We start from the raw sequence: 15,004 nt of genomic DNA, 5'->3' as shown, positions 1-15,004 counted from the left end.
CTGCTCGAAACGGTGAAGGAAAACATCTTGATGAAACCGACATGTCGAAGAATCAAAAGTTCGATGACATGTGACTTCTGCCAACACTTGGCCAGCGTGGTGGATTACGGCTTGATCCCTTACGGGAGGCCTGTGTTTCCAGCAGTAGGAACATAATGTGCTGATGATGATTGTTTATTTTTTTCAATAATTTGAGTTGAACTTTGATTAAATTAATTTGATTAACCAGGTATAAATAACACGTTCAGGTTTAAATGATTAATATAGATGTTGATGAGCCCATACTAAAATTAATCTAAATAACGAGATTATGTGGCACAGCTAAATCTCATCATGTAATGTTCAATTAATCCGTACTAGTGTAATAATCGCCTTAATCAACTATTATAACGTATGTTTTGTTATTTAACAAAGTAGTGTTTGTGTTGGAATTTTTTGGATGCATATTTTTTTCTTCTTTCTTACTCAATAAAGCAAGGTAATAACGAGAGACTTATATAAACCAATAATTTTAAATTATAATGATTAATTATCAAATATAATATGATTATTAATTATATAAAATAACCATATATGTATAAAGTATAAACATTATTTGTGTATTAGCATATTTTATTTGTACCATTTGTAATACAAACGAATATGCCACGTTTTCAAAATTTCTTTATTGCAGTTCTTACATACCAAACCTTCCAAACTCTCCTACCCAAAGGAATTATCTATTCTCTCAATTTGTCTCCAGGACAGACGCGGGTGAGACCCCCCTTCAGCTAGCTATACACTGCCGCCTGGGTTTGGTCGTGGAAGCTCTATGTGTCCGTGGAGTAGATATGAGCAAGTTGGACGCGAATGGCGTACCTCCCTTGTGGGCAGCGCTCGATTCGGGACAGGAGGAAGTTGCTAGTGTAAGTATTTTATAATGCAGAAGTACTGGGATAAGCTCAAGGTGACATATATTTTAAAGTATTGAGTGTTTTTCAATGTAATTTTGAGAAAGTAGGCAATTGAATGGAGCTCAAAGTGATTATGTCCAGATAACCTGGGCAAGTGTGAGGCAGCGAAAGCAAAGTGAAAACTGAATAAAGTAGAAGTGTGCTGAGTAAAGCTCGAAAGAAGAATAAGAAGAATTTATTTAGATTAATTTGTTGATATTGTATGACCTTAAAATAGTTGCGTATATTGCATTATTTTTACAGATTTTAGTAAGAAATGGAGCTGATGCAGACTGTTGGGGGCCGGGGCCCGATGGATGTCTACAAACATTACTACACAAGTGAGTATTATATATGCAATTCAATTGGATTCAGTAATTAACATTAAAATACTTTTAAAAGCACGTTATTTATTCCTAATTCATAAATATGTTGAAAATAATTCTTAATTATTACTTTAGCCCGATCAATGTTCAAAGTTACAAAAATTCCCATTCAGCTGCAAATTGGTGTTTGGTCAAATTCCCCATCATTCCAGTACTTGGAAAAAAATACTCGAGTTCAATGGTAAAAAAAAAATAATTTTCACGGTAACGGCAAGTTCAATAATAGATAATAAAAAAAGACGGGTTGCACTCCGGGAGTGCCGGCAGAAGTGAAAACTTGATTATTAACGTTCAGCATGTTTGATATTTTGGAATGGTATCCGTCTTACGCATGGAATATAAGGGCTAAAAAAAAACATCCGTCTAACGCTTTTTCGATCAGGCCACGTGTCCTGACGCGAGTTTAAGATTTTATACCCAACGCCGCTAAAGAATTTTTCACTTCAAAATATTATAAAAGTTATCGTCAAAAAGTGCACAAATTTCCACTGCGTTTCCACCGCTGATGAACTTAGTGCGTCTTTATTGACGTAGGTAGGTTATTTAGGACCGTGCGGGTTATTATCCTCTTTTTTTTCTTATTTTTTGTTTTACCCGTCTTTTTTAAATTTCAACTATGTAGATTTTCTCAAAAATAATATTATAATATTAAATTAAAAAATGCCAATATTTTATAAAATGATATTTAAACGGACGTTTTGACGTCTTAATTTTCAGTTCTGATGAATTTAAGCACATAGATATGAAATTGTTAATTTAATGAAGTGTATCTTCGGCGCGTTGAGAGTAAAATTTCAAGGTCGCGTCATGGCAATACAGTCACGTCATGGAGTAAGGCGACGATTTTTGCATCTTTGAATATTGCCAAAGAAGTTTCACTTCTGACACGTTTGCTTGGCACACACGCTCTTTTTTATCTATTTATGTATTTGACAAAAAATTGTGTTTGTGTAATGCTCAAAGAATGAAATCGTTTATTGACCAAAAAAATACACACAAAAATTTAAGATCTTTATCGCAAGAGACGAGTGGCAGAATCGACTTTATTTTATATATGAAATTCAAGTTGTTTCAAGTCATAAAATGTTAAATGATGTTCTTCGTGTAAAACTACTTAATTTTCAGAATGCATTATCATTTTTCTTGACTAGGAATAATAAACTTTTACGTCGTTATTTTTTTAGTGAGCACGACGCGTTGTGGTGTGGTGTTTTCGGTTTTTTAGCATAATACATACATGTATTGTATACCTATAAGATCTATCTATCTATCTAATGCGCGCATACTTGAGTATTTTTATTTATCTATCAAACAAGGGCAATAGACGAGAACAAAGAATCACTGGCCACGTTCCTGATCCGCTCTGGCTGTGACGTGGAGTCGCCGCGGCGTATGGGCCCCGCGGGCGAGGGCGCGGACGCAGCTGCCGACCGACACACGCCGCTGCACCTGTGCTGCACTTGGGGACTTACTGACGTTATACAGGTGACTTGTATAGGATATAGATGGGAACAAAGCGTCGAGGTGACTTGTATAGGCAATAGATGGGTACAAAGAGTCGAGGTGACTTGTATAAGCAATGGATGGGAACAAACAGTCACTAGCCACTTTCCTAGTCCGTTTTGTCACAAACCAACACAACTTACTCGTACACTTGCCATAGACTTTTCTGCAATGTGAAGAACTAAGGATTTTTTTAAACACAATTTTCAATTATCAATTTGCAAGATTTATCAAAATAAATGTATTGCGACTTCGTGTTTCGGAAAGGTAAAATGGTATGATTAGGTTTTTGCCTTCTTATATCTTCTAGACGCTTCTCGAACACGGCGCAAATATAAACTCCAAAGACGCAGAAGGAAAGACACCTCTCCACATCGCGATAGAGAACCAACATGCGACGATAATTTCGCTACTTCTTTCACAACCGGGAGTTGATCTCTCTGCAAGGGACAATAAAGGAGTGACTCCGTTTGCGGCAGCACTCACTGCAAGGAATAATAAGGCAGCCCAGGCTATATTGGAAAAGAATCCTTCGGCCGCTGAACAGGTATTTTATAATATATTAGTTAAAAATATCTATGGCAAAAATATGTTTGTTAATTTTTTTTCTTATTCCATTTGAGATTAGTAACAAGGTAATTTGTTTGGCATAAATTAAATATTTTTATGAATTTACAGGTGGACAAAAAGGGGCGAAACTTCTTACACGTGGCAATACAGAAGTGTGATATGGAGAGCTTGATGTTTTTGCTATCCGTGAAGGTAGATGTAAACTCGCGCGTGCAAGACGCCACACTAGCGCCACCGTTGCACCTGGCGGCCGCTGCGGGAAACGAAGTGCTTTTGAGAAGTTTGCTATTGGCGGGAGCACGGCCCAACGATAGAGATGCACATAAGTAAGCATTTCATGTTAAATGTAATATTATAATTTGTAATATTAAAATGAAAATAGTTTTTGCTTATAGTTCATACGATTTATTTATACATTTGTCACGGGCCGCGCTATGCACAGGACGCTACAGTACAATTTGCGTTTCGCACAACCGCTGTGCGCAACGCGTAACGGGTTAATCTCGTTAGTTTCGCTGTTCGATATTATGTATGTTGACACTTAAGTGCTATAACCCCGGGCGTAGTCGAGGTGGACTGTTTGTAACAATAATTATATTCTGTCTGTAGGCGCACGGCGCTGCACGTGGCGGCGGGCGCGGGCGGCGGCAGCGGCGCGGCGCTGGTGTCGGCGCTGGTGTCGGGCGGCGCGGAGGTGGGCGCCGTGGACGCGGCCGGCGACAACGCGCTGCACGTGTGCGCGCGCGAGGGCCACGCGCACGTGGCGCGCGCGCTGCTCGCCGACTCCGATATAGACGCGGCCGCTACCAACCTGAAAGGTGACCCTGTGCCGTGCGCGCTGTTCCCCGCTACCGGCACAACGCGCTGCACGTGTGCGCGCGCGAGGGCCACGCGCACGTGGCGCGCGCGCTGCTCGCCGACTCCGATATAGACGCGGCCGCTACCAACCTGAAAGGTGACCCTGTGCCGTGCGCGCTGTTCCCCGCTACCGGCACAACGCGCTGCACGTGTGCGCGCGCGAGGGCCACGCGCACGTGGCGCGCGCGCTGCTCGCCGACTCCGATATAGACGCGGCCGCTACCAACCTGAAAGGTGACCCTGTGCCGTGCGCGCTGTTCCCCGCTACCGGCACAACGCGCTGCACGTGTGCGCGCGCGAGGGCCACGCGCACGTGGCGCGCGCGCTGCTCGCCGACTCCGATATAGACGCGGCCGCTACCAACCTGAAAGGTGACCCTGTGCCGTGCGCGCTGTTCCCCGCTACCGGCACAACGCGCTGCACGTCAAACAATAATTATGAAAAAAAAAAAACGACAAACTAAACCGCCTTCAAAAGTCGAGAATTGAACAAAAAATAAAAGGCATTTGATTTGAAATATGTATAAAAAAAAAATTCAAAATCGGTTCAACCAGTCGCTATTGCTGACTGAGGTAACAAATCTAAAATAATAACGGAATTGAGAACCACTACTACTACTACTACCTCCTTTTTTGAAGTTGAAAATGAGTAAATTAATATCTTATCATTATAATCTTGGTCCTTCGAGCCGATAAAGCCGTTTTTAAATGAACAAAGTTTGCAACATACTTAACACACGTATACTTACAGGTCGCAACCCACTCCACGAGTTATGTTGGTGTAAAAAGGATAACGCAGCAACGATATGTGAAATTTTCCTCGAGTTTATGCCAGATTTCCCAATCAACAGGACTGACTTACAGGTATATAAATATTATTCGTTTTTTTTTTTTTTTCATAAATATGTATTGTGATATTTTTATATTATTTTACCATGATTTTTTAGGGTAACACTCCACTTCTCTTGGCGTATATGAACGGTCAAGCGGCGATGTGCCGCGTGTTGGTGAAGGCGGGAGCTTGTCTCGCACACGAGAACAAGGAAGGAGTTTCTATATTTAATTATCAGGTAATCCTAATACTTTCAAATTGACGTGTAATTATATCGGTCTGTTGTGTGGTGGTGTGTCTCTTATAAAATGGTAATGTGATCTGCATAAAATTTACAATTTCCAGCCTCCTAACTTTCTCATATCATAACGTTCTAAAATAAGCATTTTAATCAAAAATACCATATCATCGTGAAATAAAAACTTAAGTAAAAAAAAAACATTCAGGTAGCAACAAGACAGCTCCTTCATCGATTGTTGGACGCCTTGCCCGCAGAGGCGCCGTGGGCCGAGAGCGACCTGTGCCAAGAGTGCGGAACCAAGTTCACACTCACTATGAGGAAGCATCATTGGTAATTGTTATATATTTTCATTAAATTAATAAAGATATCAGCTTTTTGCCTATCTTGTTGTTGGTTGTTGAAATTAATTTACAATATATAATTGGTAGGCACAGGTTTTATTGAAGCTAAAGTCCGGTCGCGGAGCAGGAAGAATTTCGTACATTAACCTGTTATTACCTGTCATTGTCACTCCCTTGTAAAAATAATGTGTCTTGCTCGCACAGGTGCAATGACCGCCGTCCTTAGGGATTGTAAACCTTTAACCTGAGAGCGTAAGGTTTGTGTTTGCTAGATTGGTGTCAGGTGTTCAATTATGATTTTGTGCATTCAAAATTTTTAAGAATAAACTTCAAACTCTTTATGTCCAATCAAAATCCGCCTAAGTCGAAATCGCGTGTTAGACTAACGTATTTCTGTAATATTGTACATAGTAAATTATTTTTTGAAAAATAAGGTCATAAAGAAGTTTCATTTCTTATGTGTGTACACGCACACTTTTTTTTACATAATATATCGTGGTTATTGAAAAAGTTAAAATGTAACTAACTAATAAGTATAGTAAATGAATAAAGGACATTTATTTAATAAATTAGTAAAAAACATTTTCTCCTCCAAATATTTCATGTAAACTGAACTTCATTCAAAAATGTTTGTGACCACTGTGTCCGATTGAATTGTCATTTTTAGTCGTAATTAAAGTATCATACAAGCAAGACGTATTTTTCTTTATAAAATCACCATTCAGTATATCGCAATCTAAATTGAACCCTAGTGACCGTACATATGGCCTATAACGAGCCGGATAGTTTTGCGATAACGAGAACAATAGTGCATCGGGCCGGCGAGCAATCCTATATAGAAAAAGTTGTTTACGAGTTACAAGTTTGCGACGCTTTGTTACAATTGATGTCAAGACAAAAGAAGTTATAATTAATTATTAAAAATCGAAGATTTTGAAGTGAATCGTTGCATTTATAAGAAGATAATATTTAAGAATATAATTAAACATAATGGCTACTACTATTACTTCCGAACAAGAAAGTTATATTAACATGTTAGAAGATTTAGCATCGAAGTTACAAAAGACACAAATTAATTTTAAAAAATCACCTAAAGTGAGATTAACGGAGGGCTATATTAAAGCACGTTTGGAGTGTATGGAAGACTATTGGAAGTTATTTAATGAAGCACATTTACAATTATCGAAACGTACGACGAGAGATCAGCGCGGCGTGATTCCTTATTTTTTAAACGAAGAATATTATAAATACGAAGATGTGTATATCAACTTTAAAGCGGACATGATAGATTTATTGGGTGCGAATAAAAACGTGATGCAACAAGGTGAAATGGGTGTTTCAATGGTCGAACCGTGTATTTCGGGGGTGAAACTTCCTCACATCGAGTTACCTACTTTCTCAGGAAGATACGATGAATTTTTATCATATCAAGATTTGTTCACTACACTTGTGCATAATAATTCGTCATTATCAAAGGTACAGAAGTTACATTATCTTAAGTTGAGTGTTACCGGTGAAGCCGCATCTTTATTGAAACATATTAATGTAACCGAAAATAATTACGAACAAGCTTGGGACACTTTAAAGAATCGTTACGGTAATAAAAGGATTATTATAAACTCCATATTTAAAAGATTTTTTGGCATACGTAAGGTAAATACACAAACTCCGATACAAATTAAATTCATTTTGGACACAACTAATGAATGTTTAAATAGTCTACAAAATATGCAAATTTCTACCGATACATGGGGTCCAATTTTAATTTATATTATACTACAAAAATTAGACCAGGAGACACACAAATCATGGGAAGAATATATTTATCAACAAGAATCGGAAGAGTTGCCTAGTTGGAAAGATTTGAATAAATTCCTTGAGTTAAAGTATCGCACCTTGGAAATGATAACATCGAACAGTCAACAAATTACAAATAAAGATAGATCGTTAACACAAAAATCATTCCATGCCGCTAAGAATATTAAGAATTTACATTTAATAAGTAACAATCAGCCGATGTGTATCTTTTGTCAGCAAAACCATTATATTTATCACTGCAACGAATTTTGTAAACAAACTATTGAAGACAGACATCAATTTGTACTCAAGAATAAGCTTTGTTTTAATTGTTTAGTTCCCAATCACACTGTTTCACATTGTAAACAACAAACGTCTTGCAGAATTTGTAGAAGAAGACATCATTCCCTATTACACTTAGATAAGAAGCAAGGGATTGATTACACAAACACAACGACTCCAACAAGCGCAACAACATCAGAAGCACAAGTCACAGCGCATTACTCAAGCGAAGCACAATCTAGTAGAAGGGTTCTACTTGCTACGGCGATAGTCTACATAAAAGGCAAGTCAGGTGAACTTCACCGTTTTCGTGCACTTGTAGACCAGGGATCAGAAGTATCTTTCATCACGTCAAGAGTTGTCGATTTACTTAACCTAAAGAAGAAAAGAGTACATGGTACAGTTTCGGGTATAGGTGACGAAAAACAAGATTTAAAATATACGGTCCAATTGTCATTGCATACTAAGTCGTCGCCTATCGAAGTGGAAGCTTACGTGATGAAAACAATATCATCTATTCTGCCTGCCAAGAAGATTTCACTGCAGATGGAAATAGAAACTATCGATTTAGCTGACCCTACTTACGGAACACCTGGCAGCATTGACCTTCTACTAGGTGTAGAAGTTTTTGCAAGAATTATTGAAGACGGCATCATACGCCTACACAACGGTTTAGTAGCCCAAAAGACTAGTCTAGGTTGGATCTTGTCTGGCCAGACTACACATGCTGACCGTAACAACACAAAGACACTAAGAAGTATGTTAATCAGAGAAGACAATGACTTACTTAAATCTTTTTGGGAAATAGACACGTTCTTATACAACAAGAAGAAGATATTTACAAAAGAAGAAGAAGAATGTGAAGATATATATACAAAAACAACCCAAAGAGATCACGAAGGAAGATATAAAGTACAACTACCTTTAAAGCAAAGTTTAGAAGAAACAATTGAACGAATAGGAAATACTAAGGATACTGCAACAAAGAGGTTCAAACAGTTAGAAAGAAAATTTGCTAAAGATAAATCACTAAAAGAAGAATACGCTAAGGTTATAAAAGAATATATTAGTATGGGTCACATGAAGAAGTTAGAAGATGATGATGACAAGAACACTATATACTTACCTCATCATGCTGTCATTCGACAAGACAAAGAAACTACAAAGGTCCGTGTAGTCTTCGATGCTTCAGCTAAGGGCTCCAACGGGTTTTCATTGAATGATTTAATGCGAGTAGGTCCTGTTCTACAAAGAGATCTTCGCAGTCTTATTACTTTATGGAGAATTAATAAGATTTGTTTCATTGGAGACATAACAAAGATGTACAGAATGGTTAAGATGTCTGAAGACCACTCAAAATTACAATGTATTGTTTGGAGAGACAATCCAGACGAGGTATTAAGAAGTTATAAACTTTTAACAGTTACGTTCGGAACGGCCGCAGCACCATTCCTCGCCGTCAGAACACTGAAACAATTAGCAAATGATGAAAGTGTAGAATATCCTGAAGCTGCTAATGCAATTCAAACATCATTTTACGTTGATGATCTAATGGGAGGTCATGAAGATGTAGAAAAGGCAAAGAGGCTCTGTGAAGAAATAAAGGTTGTATTAAAAAGGGGAGGATTTAACATGCAAAAGTGGTCCAGTAATGCTGAAGAAGTCATACAATACATTAAAGAAGATGATAATACAATTAGAGAAAATTTAGAAATCAAACTAGATAAAATAATAAAAATATTAGGCTTAACATGGGATAGAAGAAGTGATACATTTAAAATAACTATAGACTTACCTGAATTAATACTTCCTGTGACAAAAAGGTCTATTCTCTCAGATGTTGCACGTTTGTTTGACCCTTTTGGGTGGTTATCTCCTGTAGTAATAGTGGCAAAGGTCATGATACAAAAACTTTGGCTTTGTAACAAGGGATGGGATGATGAGTTACCCTGCGACATAATAGAAGAATGGAAATGCTATAGAGATGACTTACTTGAACTACAATCGCTTGAAGTCCCACGATGGTTTCACACAGCTCCAAGAAGTAAAGTGGTGGAGATACATGGTTTCGCAGACGCTTCAACGAAATCATACGCAGCTGTCGTTTACCTTAGAGTCGTCGATGAAAGAGATGATGTCTATGTTACCATGATAGCATCTCGCACAAGAGTTGCTCCGTTGAAACAGCTTACCGTACCTAGACTTGAGTTATGTGCAGCAGCCCTTTTGGCAGAAGTCATTGAAGAAACATCAAATCTACTTAAACTGACGAACACACAGATATACGCTTATACAGATTCAATGGTAGTTTTATCGTGGCTGCAGTCTCACCCAAGTAAGTGGAAGACTTTTGTCGCTAATCGTGTGGCAGATGTTTTACGAGTTGTGGACTGCTGCAGATGGAGTCACATACGATCTGCTGAGAACCCAGCAGATATCGCGTCGAGAGGAATTAAAGCTTGCGAATTAAAGAGTGCGAAACTTTGGTGGAATGGACCAGAATGGCTGAAAGATAAAAGTAACACTATCACAACAAAAACGGATATTCCAGAAACAGATTTAGAATGGAAGAGTTTATACAACACAAAAGAAGAAGATTTTGAAATACCAATTTGGGAAAGATTTTCGAGTTTATCGCGGATGAAAAGAGTTTTGTCATATTGTAGAAGATTTTTGAGACCTAAGGAAGAATGTCAGAAAGAAAGATACATACAAGTAGAAGAAATGGAAGAAGTATTAAAGCTGGTGTACAATCTACCAAGAAACATTTGATAAGAGTGAATAAAGACACAAAACTAACATATTATGAAGAAATGTCTACACTATTGGCCCAAGTAGAAGCGTGTCTTAATTCTCGTCCACTTTGTCAACTAGACGAGACTATCCACACACTAACAGCACTCACACCTGGACATTTTCTTATTGGCGAATCATTGATTGGTGTTCCTGATGTTCATTATAAGCAGGCTGATGCTGGCCTACTCACAAGATGGCGATGTATTCAAAAAATGACACAGGATTTTTGGCGCCGCTGGAAATCTGAGTATTTAAACACATTACAACAACGAAGTAAATGGCACACCAACATTCAGTCACCAAATATTGGAGATGTCGTTGTAATTAAGGAAGAGGATTTACCACCTACTAAATGGTTATTAGGTTGCGTGAAAGAAGTCCATCCTGGCTCAGATGGTTTAGTACGAATAGTAACAGTAAGATGTAAAGGCAGTAAAGAGTTAAAAAGACCTTTATCAAAGTTAGTTTTACTTCCAAATAAAATTGATTAAAGAGAAATGAGTTATGTATTATACATTTACAAGCTAAATTAATATGTATCGCTTGTTATTGAAACTAAATTAATTTATATAAAAGGCATAAAGAAGATAAGAAATTGTAAACACATTAATTTAAAGTTATTTCTTTGTATTACTTTACAAAAGGTTTGAAAGTTATGCTGAGAATTGTTTAAATTTTAATGGTTTGAAGATCTAATGTATGAAGTAAAAATGTTTATTTACCTAAAGTTAATGTAAGATTTTACATAATATTTTGTTACTTTTTTCAATGTGATAGATTGTAAGAACTTAATGTATTCCTGCCAAAACATAACATAATATTATATAGCTATGTACAATCAAGTTTTTAAGTACTTAAGTAGTTAATTATTAATAGTTTTACAGTTATACAGTCCACTGTACTCAATCATAATTGTTAAGTTAAGGTTTTGTTATTTAAATGCTATCGTTTATTTTTGTTAATGAATTTAAGTTGAAAACAATATGTTTTGGTGGGCGGTATGTCCGATTGAATTGTCATTTTTAGTCGTAATTAAAGTATCATACAAGCAAGACGTATTTTTCTTTATAAAATCACCATTCAGTATATCGCAATCTAAATTGAACCCTAGTGACCGTACACACTGTCAGTAGGTAAAGAGGTCATTGTACGAAATTCTTTCTGCTCCGCGACCGGACTTTACCCATATTTTTATAGTATTTTATTTTTCAAATATATTTACGCTTAGCAGGCAAGAGACAACTCCAGCTAATTAAAAATCATGATTCAAACGAGTTGGGTAATATAAAGTACAAAATGTTAAAATATTTACGAACAGAAATGTGTGTTAAAATCACATTGACATAATGTAGGTATTCAAATTAATTAATTACTAATTACCGATCAAATCACATATGCTATTACACAATGTGGTTAAAATTAAATAATTGTTTAATAAATTGTTCTTTTCTTCAGTCGACACTGCGGCCGCATGTTGTGCAACAAATGTTCCAGCCAAGACATCCCCATACTCAAGTTCGGAATGAACAAGCCCCAAAGAGTTTGCGAAATTTGTTTCAACGTGCTACAAGTTGGCGCCAGTTAGTTTATACGAGTGATATGTTTGATAGGAATGAAATTAGGGAAGGCTTTTATACGTTAAACGCGTTTATACATTTTAAATACTGACCTGTATAAGTACGTTAAGTATTTTATTCTGGATATCGGTTAAGCGATATTGTTTTGTTTCGGAAGTATTTTTTTCCTGTCACAATATATGTTGCCAGCTCAATGACGACATTTACGACTTGCTTGGGGAAATATTTAAGTAAAATTAAGATTGATGGAAATATGCTGTGTTTAGTGATGTGCTATAGTGTTAGTGCCTGTTAGTGATACTAATTATTCTGAGTACTATAAATATTTAATTGCAATAATATGCCAAGTGACCTTAAAGTAAGCAATGTTCGAAATGCCTCTTTTATCGTAAATGTCGATATTAAGCTTCTTCTATAAACAGTCTAAATTTATTATTGCAGTAGATTAGACTTGGTGCCTCGCTTCACCTTAACGATAATGCCAAAGGTGTAGTGTGCTTTTTATTATATCGACACTCATCGATTTTATAAATGATCTTCATTGTGTATAAATATTTATGTTTGAAATTTTTATAGATTTGTTTAATGTTTCAAAAATTTTATATATTTTTTTATATACCTAATTATAATGGTGTTAATCACGATAATTTTGGAATTTGCATTTGATATATTACATTCCAGTACATCGGTATTATTTTAAATATTATTTATATCTGTAAATGCACCATTTGAGTAAGATGTGTGAAAATAGTCAGGCTATGAATAACATTTTCTATTTACGTAATGATTTATTTGCTGAAATAAATTGATATACTAAATGTATTTTATTTTTGGTCTCTTGGTTATAATAACACTAATAATAATAATATGATCGACTTTTGAACTCCTGCCCCCCTAGACAAGTGGCTTTCTATTAGCGTAAAGTTCAATAGAATAGATTATGAATGTATGAGATTGACGTTTGATTACGACGACGACGACGATTGATTACGTCAATCTCATACATTCCTAATCTATTCTATTGAACTTTACGCTAATAGAAAGCCACTTGTCTAGGGGGGCAGGTATGAGTTAAGTGTGTGTTAACAGTAAATGGGCCCCGAGGCAGTCCGAATTTTTCCAGTGCTCCTAATAAAAAACTTTTCTTTTAAAGGGATATTTATTGATTAGTTCTCAAAATCAATACATGTCTTGATATTATGTGGTATAAGGTAATTGACAAAAATAATAAAACATAAAAAGATTAAACTTTGATTGTTTATTTACAATAAATCTCCACAAAACGTCATACAGATAAATTAATTAACTAATTGAATCTACAACCCAACTGTGACATTACTAGAACATATGCAGTGAACATAACGGTTTTAACAAATAACAGCGGGGCAATAATCAGCTGTTTACTTTAGCCTTTTGAAGAGGTCTTTGTTGACACATTTGTCGAGGACATGTACATAATCAATAAGTTCTTCTTCACAGGTCTCGGCGGTGTTTGAGCGGGAATTTACTCGGTCATTGCATTCTTGGAATTTTGACCACAAATTTTGCAGTTCAGGTTTTTCAGCACACTGCTCCTGTAACAGACAAATAAAAAACATTAAAAAAGCAAACAAATAAAGGCTGTTAAACAGACTAGTTTTACTTTTTTATATAATTCACTAAGTATAAATTCAAAGTAAATTAATTAGGTTATATTATGCTGTAATGTAAAACATTTTCACACAGAATAATTTGAATTTTTTAATATAATAACTATAGGCACTACATATAACCTTATTTTATATAATTAACGTATACCAATAAAACTGATACTGATTTTGTGAGTAAAAATAATTTACTACCTAAGGAGTTTAGACTAAAATACAAATTATGCTACAATCAATTAACATAATTTTATTAATACTTTATAAGTAACTACCATTGAAACCATAGATACCCATAATATTTAGGGCAGATTTAAAACTCTTCTTGATGGTGCCATCTATAAAAGCAAAGATGTAATGTAATATCAATTAAATTTTTAATATATAATTGTCACTGATGGGAAATGTTTCCGTGGACAGAAATCAGCATTATGCTTCACTGAAACTATTTTTGTGTCTCCACCAGAACATAAATCCATAACGAATTCTCCTATCCTATGAATACCCATCATAAGTATAGTATTCTAAACAAGTAAAACATTGTAATTCATAAATGACAGTAAAATGTATACCAAATCAAGAACAAGAAGCTGATATTAAAAATAATCACAAAGATGTAAATTCCAATATTCTTCTAAAAGACTGTTTCCTTGTATGATGGAATGAGAATAACGGGTACCCAAGGATAAATTCTGAACAATGTATGTATGTTTAAAGGTTATGTCTTAGAGGTCACAATTTCCCAACAATAAATATGAATTCTAAATGAAAATTACCCTAAGCTGTTGTTGTGGGTCAACCATTTCTTCTTCCTCGGCTTCTTCTTCATCAGCCTTTACCACGGGAATAATTTTTTCAGCCATTTTTCCTGAAACCACGGAATAACTTGCTTGAAAACTATGTAGACAATAAACTGACAAAGTTTACTTATTAAAAGCGTTTATGTTATACAATTTCAATCACGTTAAATTATTAAAATTTACCAAAATCGGTGACGCAACACCCTTACACCAAAATTATCAAATGCAAAATTCTGATTTTTCTGGATATCTGGCATCTGCTAACGTGAGTTGCCAGTTGCAATTGCAATTTTGAAGTTTGAACTTTGACACTGACTTTGGTTTTTATTATTTATTAAATTTATTAATTAATATCATGATGTTTAGTTCAATAAAAGGGATAAAATTGAAGTGGAAATACTTTTAATTAATAATAGAAACAATGTGAATAGTATATAATACTTATTA

The 15,004-nt window shown here is 35.7% G+C and overlaps 2 protein-coding genes across 2 annotated transcripts in view; one reads left to right on the top strand and one right to left on the bottom strand.

The window, feature by feature from the left end:
• The window catches only part of LOC149899121 (ankyrin repeat and FYVE domain-containing protein 1), a 53,688-nt gene extending 41,009 nt beyond the window's left edge, over positions 1–12,679 (top strand). The window contains exons 12-21 of the mRNA XM_090114733.1: positions 743–905; positions 1,197–1,273; positions 2,635–2,803; positions 3,132–3,368; positions 3,500–3,717; positions 4,001–4,209; positions 5,000–5,112; positions 5,196–5,318; positions 5,527–5,651; positions 11,993–12,679. Coding sequence (XP_089970859.1) covers positions 743–905; positions 1,197–1,273; positions 2,635–2,803; positions 3,132–3,368; positions 3,500–3,717; positions 4,001–4,209; positions 5,000–5,112; positions 5,196–5,318; positions 5,527–5,651; positions 11,993–12,122 — 1,564 coding nt within the window. The 3' untranslated portion in view covers positions 12,123–12,679. The remainder of the gene's footprint in view (positions 1–742; positions 906–1,196; positions 1,274–2,634; positions 2,804–3,131; positions 3,369–3,499; positions 3,718–4,000; positions 4,210–4,999; positions 5,113–5,195; positions 5,319–5,526; positions 5,652–11,992) is intronic.
• Positions 12,680–13,353: 674 nt separating this feature from the next.
• LOC149899120 (cytochrome b-c1 complex subunit 6, mitochondrial-like) lies at positions 13,354–14,861 on the bottom strand. The gene is made up of 3 exons (XM_090114732.1): positions 14,741–14,861; positions 14,534–14,625; positions 13,354–13,688 (listed from the first exon to the last, which is right to left on the bottom strand). Exons 2-3 carry the CDS (start codon positions 14,618–14,620, stop codon positions 13,515–13,517), a joined length of 261 nt encoding a protein of 86 aa, XP_089970858.1. The 5' UTR covers positions 14,621–14,625; positions 14,741–14,861; the 3' UTR covers positions 13,354–13,514.
• Positions 14,862–15,004: the final 143 nt, after the last annotated feature.

Source organism: Colias eurytheme, chromosome 21 (assembly GCF_061535395.1).
Source record: "Colias eurytheme isolate Ceu_HAF_F1 chromosome 21, ilColEury1 Martin Lab GWU primary, whole genome shotgun sequence".
In the NCBI taxonomy this organism is placed as follows: domain Eukaryota; kingdom Metazoa; phylum Arthropoda; class Insecta; order Lepidoptera; family Pieridae; genus Colias; species Colias eurytheme.
This window is presented reverse-complemented; position numbering and strand designations above follow the sequence as displayed.

Bases quoted from the DNA above. Each gene is read 5' to 3' on its own strand.
- LOC149899120 (XM_090114732.1), bottom strand. From the start codon at position 14,620: ATGGCTGAAAAAATTATTCCCGTGGTAAAGGCTGATGAAGAAGAAGCC. The intron at 13,689-14,533 runs GTAATTTTCATT...TGTCTGTTACAG, and splicing joins ACCCACAACAACAGCTTAGG to GAGCAGTGTGCTGAAAAACC.